Source organism: Berghia stephanieae, chromosome 11 (assembly GCF_034508935.2).
Source record: "Berghia stephanieae isolate SIO BIC M18660-M18661 chromosome 11, UCSD_Bste_1.3, whole genome shotgun sequence".
Classification (NCBI taxonomy): Eukaryota; Metazoa; Mollusca; class Gastropoda; order Nudibranchia; family Aeolidiidae; genus Berghia; species Berghia stephanieae.
In genome coordinates this window covers 44,333,542-44,343,532 of record NC_088370.1, presented here as the reverse complement: position 1 = coordinate 44,343,532, position 9,991 = coordinate 44,333,542, and the positions used below count along the sequence as shown (strand labels likewise).

General features: G+C 39.5%; 1 protein-coding gene across 7 annotated transcripts in view; it reads left to right on the top strand.

Annotated features, from left to right (window-relative positions):
- The window catches only part of LOC144957220 (neural cell adhesion molecule L1-like protein), a 94,734-nt gene that overhangs the window by 60,470 nt on the left and 24,273 nt on the right, over positions 1–9,991 (top strand). For all 7 annotated transcript variants that reach the window (XM_078888281.1, XM_078888280.1, XM_078888279.1 and 4 more), the window contains 2 exons: positions 1,889–1,976; positions 6,615–6,764. In XM_078888281.1, coding sequence (XP_078744407.1) covers positions 1,889–1,976; positions 6,615–6,764 — 238 coding nt within the window. The remainder of the gene's footprint in view (positions 1–1,888; positions 1,977–6,614; positions 6,765–9,991) is intronic.

Below are 9,991 nucleotides of genomic sequence, written 5' to 3'. Positions count from 1 at the left end.
TTTGGAATGGTGACATTAAATGTCAAATGAATTGATGATAGTTTGGAATGGTGACATTAAATGTCAAATGAATTGATGGTAGTTTGGGATGGTGACATTAAATGTCAAATGAATTGATGATAGTTTGGAATGGTGACATTAAATGTCAAATGAATTGATGATAGTTTATAATGGTGACATTAAATGTCAAATGAATTGATGATAGTTTGGAATGGTGACATTAAATGTCAAATGAATTGATGATAGTTTGGAATGGTGACATTAAATGTCAAATGAATTGATGATAGTTTGGAATGGTGACATTAAATGTCAAATGAATTGATGATAGTTTGGAATGGTGACATTAAATGTCAAATGAATTGATGATAGTTTGGAATGGTGACATTAAATGTCAAATGAATTGATGATAGTTTGGAATGGTGACATTAAATGTCAAATGAATTGATGATAGTTTGGAATGGTGACATTACATGTCAAATGAATTGATAGTTTGGAATGGTGACATTAAATGTCAAATGAATTGAAGATAGTTTGGAATGGTGACATTAAATGTCAAATGAATTGATGATAGTTTGGAATGGTGACATTAAATGTCAAATGAATTGATGGTAGTTTGGAATGGTGACATTAAATGTCAAATGAATTGATGATAGTTTGGAATGGTGACATTAAATGTCAAATGAATTGAAGATAGTTTGGAATGGTGACATTAAATGTCAAATGAATTGATGATAGTTTGGAATGGTGACATTAAATGTCAAATGAATTGATGGTAGTTTGGAATGGTGACATTAAATGTCAAATGAATTGATGATAGTTTGGAATGGTGACATTAAATGTCAAATGAATTGATGATAGTTTGGAATGGTGACATTAAATGTCAAATGAATTGATGATAGTTTGGAATGGTGACATTAAATGTCAAATGAATTGATGATAGTTTGGAATGGTGACATTAAATGTCAAATGAATTGATGATAGTTTGGAATGGTGACATTAAATGTCAAATGAATTGATGATAGTTTGGAATGGTGACATTAAATGTCAAATGAATTGATGATAGTTTGGAATGGTGACATTAAATGTCAAATGAATTGATGGTAGTTTGGAATGGTGACATTAAATGTCAAATGAATTGATGATAGTTTGGAATGGTGACATTAAATGTCAAATGAATTGATGATAGTTTGGAATGGTGACATTAAATGTCAAATGAATTGATGGTAGTTTGGAATGGTGACATTAAATGTCAAATGAATTGATGGTAGTTTGGAATGGTGACATTAAATGTCAAATGAATTGATGGTAGTTTGGAATGGTGACATTAAATGTCAAATGAATTGATAGTTTGGAATGGTGACATTAAATGTCAAATGAATTGATGATAGTTTGGAATGGTGACATTAAATGTCAAATGAATTGATGATAGTTTGGAATGGTGACATTAAATGTCAAATGAATTGATGATAGTTTGGAATGGTGACATTAAATGTCAAATGAATTGATGATAGTTTGGAATGGTGACATTAAATGTCAAATGAATTGATGATAGTTTGGAATGGTGACATTAAATGTCAAATGAATTGATGATAGTTTGGAATGGTGACATTAAATGTCAAATGAATTGATAGTTTGGAATGGTGACATTAAATGTCAAATGAATTGTTCTTTGATAGTGTGCTCTTGGAATATACATATGTTTCCTATTTGAACAAATTCCCCTTTGTCTTACCTTTTCTTCGGTGCTTTAATTATAATTCTAAAACTTTTTATTGTCCCATTTTCTTCCCTTTACTGGCGCTAATATGACCTTAATGTGTTGCAAGCGCTGTAAAACCCTTAAAAACAAAAACAAAACTATCCACCCGATTTCGTTATCTCTCTGCAGGTCCAGCAAGGAGATGTAGGGGACTATGTGTGTGTTGGAACAAATAATTTGGGCTCCACGCAGGTTTTTATCAGGCTTATTGTCACAGGTAGTTTTCTTACTTTTCATCACCATTGTCGTTGTTGTTATCATTGTCTTCTATTACAGTCTAATGGTCCTCTTGCACCCATTGATATGATATTTACCTGGGAGAACTGTAATGATACCACATAGAGTATTATGAGACAGCAAAAGTGACATTATATAGGCAGGTACTCTGGGAATGATCCTTTGATGTGTTTATTGTTACACTTTATGATTTCTAGGTGGTGTTCCTGACCTCCCATAGTGGGTAGGGAGGTACTTGTTATATATTTTCTCCCCCTGTATCTGTTTTCCAACATTCTTTCTGTCTCTGTCTTGGAATGAGATTACTTAGTTTTGCCAGAGTCCTTGGCTGGGAGGGAAAATCCAGTGTAAATTTATAGTTTTGGGAGATGTTATTTTTTTCCTTGTAAGTCATCTCTCTGTTATGTACTAGTTATTTTTTTGTATTCTTAACATATGATTTGTAAACATTTGAGTGTATTCCATAAGTGGAGACGTGCTGGTGTCTGGATGACACTTTTATTTGATCTCAAACTAAGTACACTGATAGTGTACGCTTGGAATCTACATCTGTTCCCTATTTAAATAATTTCCCCTTGTCTTACTTTTTTTCTCAAGTCCTTTTAATTGTACATCTTTGATGTTTTTACTATCCAATTTTCTTCCTTTTCACTGGCACTGATATGCCTAAATGTGTTGCAAGCGCTGTAAAACCTTAAAAACAAACACTTTATGATTTTGATAAGCATTGTTTTGACTACAGCAAAGCAGAAAATGGCGGACGAGTGGCTCTATGGTTTAGATCAGTTTATTATGGTGAAGACAAACCAGTAAAAAAAAAAAAAGAAAACACTGATTGATGGATGGATAGGTGGATAGATTGATGGATGGGTGGATGGATAGATTGATGGATAGGTGGATAGATTGATGGATGGATGGATGGGTGGGTGGATAGGTGGATAGATTGATGGATGGATGGGTGGGTGGATGGATAGATTGGTGGTCGGAAAGACGGTTGGATGGATAGATAGATAAGAAACAGGGAGACAGAAGAAGGCCAATAGGTTACGACAACAATGAACAGATTGGTGGATTGGTGGATAGATGGATAGATAGATAGGTGCGTGGATGGATGGAAAAAGATGGGTGGGTGGATGGATAGATAGATGGGTTGAAAGATGGGTGGGTGGATGGATAGAAAGATGGGTGGATGGATGGATAGAAAGATGGGTGGATGGATGGATAGATAGATGGGAGGATGGATGGATAGAAAGATGGGTGGGTGGATGAATAGATAGATGGGTGAGTGGATGGATAGAAAGATGGGTGGGTGGATGGATAGAAAGATGGGTTGGTGGATGGATAGAAAGATGGGTGGGTGGATGGAAAGATGGTTGGGTGGATGGATAGAAAGATGGGTGGGTGGATGGAAGGAAAGGTGGGTGGGTGGATGAATAGAAAGATGGGTGAGTGGATGAATAGAAAGATGGGTGGGTGGATAGATGGATAGATAGATAGGTGCGTGGATGGATGGAAAAAGATGGGTGGGTGGATGGATGGAAAAAGATGGGTGGGCGGATGGATAGATAGATGGGTGGATGGATGGATAGAAAGATGGGTGGGTGGATGAATAGATTGATGGGTGGGTGGATGGATAGAAAGATGGGTGGGTGGATGGATAGAAAGATGGGTGGGTGGATGAATAGATAGATGGGTGGATGGATGGATAGAAAGATGGGTGGGTGGATGGATAGAAAGATGGGTGGGTGGATGGATAGAAAGATGGGTGGGTGGATGGATAGAAAGATGGGTGGATGGATGAATAGATAGATGGGTGGATGGATGGATAGAAAGATGGGTGGGTGGATGGATAGAAAGATGGGTGGGTTGATGGATAGAAAGATGGGTGGATGGATGGATGGAAAGATGGGTGGATGGATGGATGGAAAGATGGGTGGGTGGATAGATAGAAAGATGGGTGGGTGGGTGGACGGATAGAAAGATGGGTGGGTAGATGGATGGATAGATAGATGGGTGGATGGATGGATAGAAAGATGGGTGGATGGATGGATGGATAGAAAGATGGGTGGGTGGATTGATAGATAGATGGGTGGGTGGGTGGATAGAAAGATGGGTGGGTGGATGGATAGATAGATGGGTTGGTGGATGGATAGAAAGATGTGGGTGTGGATGGATGGAATAGAAAGATGGGTGTGGTGGATGGATAGAAAAGATGGGTGGTGGATGGATGAAAGATGGGTGAGTGGATGGATAGAAAGAAAGGTGGGTGGATGGATAGAAAGATGGGTGGGTGGGTGGATGGATAGATAGATGGGTGGGTGGGTGGATAGAAAGATGGGTGGGTGGATGGATAGAAAGAAGTGTGAGTGGATGGGTGGGTGGGTGGATAGAAAGATGGGTGGGTGGATGGATAGAAAGATGGGTGGGTGGATGGATAGAAAGATGGGTGGGTGGATGGATAGAAAAATGGGTGGGTGGATGGATAGAAAGATGGGTGGGTGGATGGATAGAAAGATGGGTGAGTGGATGGATAGAAAGATGGGTGGGTGGGTGGATAGAAGAGTGATGGTAGAAGATGGGTGGGTGGATGGATAGAAAGATGGGTGGGTGGATGGATAGAAAGATGGTGGGTGGATGGTGGATAGAAGATGGGTGGGTGGATGGATAGAAAGATCGGTGGATGAGTGGATAGAAAGATGGTTGGGATGGATGGATAGAAAGATGGGTGGGTGGATGAGGATGAAAGATGGTGGTGGATGGATAGAAAGATGGTGGGTGTGATAGAGTGGATAGAAAGATGGGTGGTGATGGATGGATAGAAAGATGGGTGGGTGGATGGATAGAAAGATGGTGTGGTGGATGGATGGATAGAAGATGGGTGGTGATGGATGGATAGAAGATGGGTGTGTGGATGGATGAAAATGGTGTGGATGATGATAAAATGTGTGGTGGAATGGATAGAAGATGGGTGGGTGGATGGATAGAGATGGTGGTGGATTGGAGTATAAAGATGGTGATGGAGATGAAGATGGGTGGGTGGAGATGGATAAAGATGGTGGGTGGATGATAGAAAGATGGGTGGGTGGATTGGGATAGAATTGTATGAAGATGTTGGTGATGGATGGATAGAAAATGGTGGGTGGATTGGATGGATGGATAGAAAGTTGGGTGGTGGATGGATAGAAAGATGGGTGGTTGGATAGAAAGGTGTGATGAGAAAGATGGGTGATGGATGGATAGAAAGTGGTGGTGGGTGGATAGAAGATGGTGGTGGATTGTAATAGAAATGGTGGGTGGATGATGAAAGATGAGTGGATGGATGGATAGAAAGATGGGTGGTGAGATGGATAGAAAGATGGGTGGGTGGATGGATGGATAGAAAGATGGGTGGGTGGATGGATAGAAAGATTGAGGTGGATGGTGGGGGGTGGATGGATAGAAGATGGGTGGGTGGATGATAGAAAGATGGGTGGATGGATGGATAGAAAGATGAGTGGGTGGATAGATGGAAAGATGGGTGGGTGATGATGATAGAAAGATGGGTGGGTGGATGGATGGATAGAAAGTGGGTGGGTGATAGATAGAAATGATGGGTGTGGATGGATAGAAAGATGGGTGGGTGATGGATAGAAAGATGGGGGTGGTGGATGGATAAAAGATGTGGTGGATGATGAAAAGATGGTGTTTGATGGATAGAAAGATGGGTGGTTGGATGGATAAGTGTGGATAGTGATAGAAAGATGGTTGGGTGGATGGATAGAAAGATGGGTGGGTGGATGGATAGATAGATGGTTGGGTGGATGGAAAGATAGATGGGTGGGTGGATGGATAGATGGGTATTTAAGAAACAGGGAGATAGAAGGAGAAGGCCAATAGGATCTGACAACAATGAATAGCTGGATTGAATGGTTGAGTGAGATGGATTGTTGGTTGATATAAGGCAAGGACCTCCAATATCGGGAGTTTATTAATGCATGCAATAGGGTTATTATTTGACTTTGTTGCTGTAGTCATACCAACTCTGTATTCTTTGCTGTTGTAAAGTTATAAAACAACAATATGCTACTGTTAATTCTTGGTAAAGTGGTGGAGATGAAAATTTCACATATTTTTTTTTTTTAATGATGCAAAAATATGTGTATTTGTCTGCTGGAATATCAACAGTTGAATAATCATGTTTAGAAAATGTTATGATCAAAGGAAATGTAAGTTATTTATTTTGTATTCTTTCACGGTAGTGACGTTTTTGTGGTAGCTAGATATACGTCAATTGTAATAATAATATTGATATTAAAAATAATACTAATACTAATAAGGATGATGATGATAATAATAATAATAATGATGAAGGATATGATGATGATGATAATATTCAAAAGAAAATAATGATGATGACGATGATAATAATTTATGAAGAACCAAAGGACCCAACTTTGCACTGCCCAAAGGGGAACTCCAACAAGGGAGCTACCGTGTTATATCCCTAGACGGAACAATGGCATAATAATCTACAGAGTGATACCCTTAGATCAAACACAAAGAGACATAATAATGATGAAGAATTCCTTACCTCATTCCCTTCGATTTGACTCATCTTCTCCTTTGCCATACTCAACAGGTCCACCATCTCCAGTTCCAGGAAAAGTTCCAGTTTCCAAAACAATTTCGGCAGGCTCTAATACAAGCCTGGTTTGCAAAGCATCAACACTCTCCCATGACCTCCCTGCCAAGCCAAAGTGGTATAGGAATGGGGAACCCCTTGTACCAAGTAGGCATTTCACCATCACACAAACAGGAATTTTGTAGATATGGGGTCTTATAGTATGACACTCGCTTTCGGATCAGAAGGTCCTGGGTTTGAGCCTCGCTCTGCGCATAGTTGTCCTTGGAAAAGACTCTTTACTCACATTATCTCACTGTACTCGGGTGTAAAATGAGTACCTGGCCGTTACCAGCGTTGTCTCTATCCGAAAAATTGTAATATATAATAATAATAACAGGCGTCATGTCACGTCCTACATGTTAAGTGCAGCTGTTTGCCATGGACCCTTGCTTTGAGCATGTTTAGTGGATTTTGCGCTATATAAAAAGCTCAAGTTTTTAGATATTAAGAACATATTCACAGGATACTTTTCCGACTTTATGACCTTTCAACATCTCTGTCATTGGACTGGGCTGACTCGGCTGCCTCCAGCAGGTCGTGCTTTAGGTCTAAACAACATTGTCGATCAACAGCAATCCTCTGAAGATCCTCAATGGTGTTCACATTCAGTTGCTGATCTTCCAATTTCTTATATTCTTGGTTGAGTCAAGACAGGTAAGGTTGTTGTTGGCCTTCCCCTGAATGAGTTTTCACACTTTTAGAAATACCCGGTCATTGCAATATTGGCAGGAATTTTCATCTCATCTTAGAATATGACCCAAAAGGTGCCATCTCTGTTCCAGAATTTTGATGGAGAGTGGGCTTTAATTTCTGTCATATTAGGATTTATTTAAATAAATAAAATTCCCTTGATTCATCCCATAGGGGAATTTTTTCTCTAGGGTCTATTCCAAGGGGGGAGGGACTGGAATAACCCAGGCTTCAGCAGTGCAGCGCTGCAAATTGATCTTGGGTGAGGTGACTTGCTCAAGGCCACACAATGCAGTGGCAGATGATGGAACTCAGTAAGCTGTTTCAGGGAGTATTACAGCTTGAGTATTAAAACCGGTTGTGGCAGGATGCTCCTGATTTCCTTCAGTGCATGTTGTATATTATACATCACAAACAACACTGAGCTTAAACTGTCTCCTTGTGGAGTTCCTACATTGGTTTCGATTCCTTGTGGAGTTCCTACATTGGTTTTGATTCCTTGTGGAGTTCCTACATTGGTTTTGATTCTTTGTGGAGTTCCTACATTGGTTTGATTCATTGTGGAGTTCCTACATTGGTTTCGATTCCTTGTGGAGTTCCTACATTGGTTTCGATTCTTGTGGAGTTCCTACATTGGTTTTGATTCTTTGTGGAGTTCCTACATGGTTTCGATTCTTTGTGGAGTTCCTACATTAGGTTTCGATTCCTTGTGGAGTTCCTACATTGGTTTTCGATTCTTGTGGAGTTCCTACATTGGTTTGATTCTTTGTGGAGTTCCTACATTGGTTTCGATTCCTTGTGGAGTTCCTACATTGGTTTGATTCCTTGTGGAGTTCCTACATTGGTTTTGATTCTTGTGGAGTTCCTACATTGGTTTTGATTCTTTGTGGAGTTCCTACATTGGTTTTGATTCTTGTGGAGTTCCTACATTGGTTTTGATTCTTTGTGGAGTTCCTACATTGGTTTTGATTCTTTGTGGAGTTCCTACATTGGTTTGATTCTTGTGGAGTTCTACATTGGTTTTGATTCTTGTGGAGTTCCTACATTGGTTTTGATTCTTTGTGGAGTTCCTACATTGGTTTCGATTCTTTGTGGAGTTCTACATTGGTTTTGATTCTTTGTGGAGTTCCTACATTGGTTTGATTCTTTGTGGAGTTCCTACATTGGTTTTGATTCTTTGTGGAGTTCCTACATTGGTTTTGATTCTTTGTGGAGTTCCTACATTGGTTTTGATTCTTTGTGGAGTTCCTACATTGGTTTTGATTCTTTGTGGAGTTCCTACATTGGTTTTGATTCCTTGTGGAGTTCCTACATTGGTTTCGATTCCTTGTGGAGTTCCTACCTTGGTTTTGATTCCTTGTGGAGTTCTTACATTGGTTTTGATTCTTTGTGGAGTTCCTACATTGGTTTTGATTCTTTGTGGAGTTCCTACATTGGTTCCGATTCCTTGTGGAGTTCCTACATTGTTTTGATTCTTTGTGGAGTTCCTACATTGGTTTTGATTCTTTGTGGAGTTCCTACATTGGTTTTGATTCTTGTGGAGTTCCTACATTGGTTTTGATTCCTTGTGGAGTTCCTACATTGGTTTTGATTCTTGTGGAGTTCCTACATTGGTTTTCGATTCCTTGTGGAGTTCCTACTTGGTTTGATTCCTTGTGGAGTTCCTACATTGGTTTTGATTCTTTGTGGAGTTCCTACATTGGTTTCGATTCTTTGTGGAGTTCCTACATTGGTTTTGATTCTTTGTGGAGTTCCTACATTGGTTTTGATTCCTTGTGGAGTTCCTACATTGGTTTCGATTCCTTGTGGAGTTCCTACATAGGTTTCGATTCCTTGTGGAGTTCCTACATTGGTTTTGATTCTTTGTGGAGTTCCTACATTGGTTTTGATTCTTTGTGGAGTTCCTACATAGGTTTCGATTCCTTGTGGAGTTCCTACATTGGTTTCGATTCCTTGTGGAGTTCCTACATTGGTTTTGATTCTTTGTGGAGTTCCTACATTGGTTTCGATTCCTTGTTGAGTTCCTACATTGGTTTCGATTCCTTGTTGAGTTCCTACATTGGTTTCGATTCCTTGTGGAGTTCCTACATTGGTTTTGATTCCTTGTGGAGTTCCTACATTGGTTTTTGATTCTTGTGTGGAGTTCCTACATTGGTTTCGATTCCTTGTGGAGTTCCTACATTGGTTTTGATTCCTTGTGGAGTTCCTACATTGGTTTTGATTCTTTGTGGAGTTCCTACATTGGTTTCGATTCTTTGTGGAGTTCCTACATTGGTTTTGATTCTTTGTGGAGTTCCTACATTGGTTTTGATTCTTTGTGGAGTTCCTACATTGGTTTTGATTCTTTGTGGAGTTCCTACATTGGTTTCGATTCTTTGTGGAGTTCCTACATTGGTTTTGATTCTTTGTGGAGTTCCTACATTGGTTTTGATTCTTGTGAGTCTTCCTACATTGGTTTTGATTCTTTGTGGAGTTCCTACATTGGTTTCGATTCTTTGTGGAGTTCCTACATTGGTTTTGATTCTTTGTGGAGTTCCTACATTGGTTTTGATTCCTTGTGGAGTTCCTACATTGGTTTTGATTCTTTGTGGAGTTCCTACATTGGTTTTGATTCTTTGTGGAGTTCCTACATTGGTTTTGAT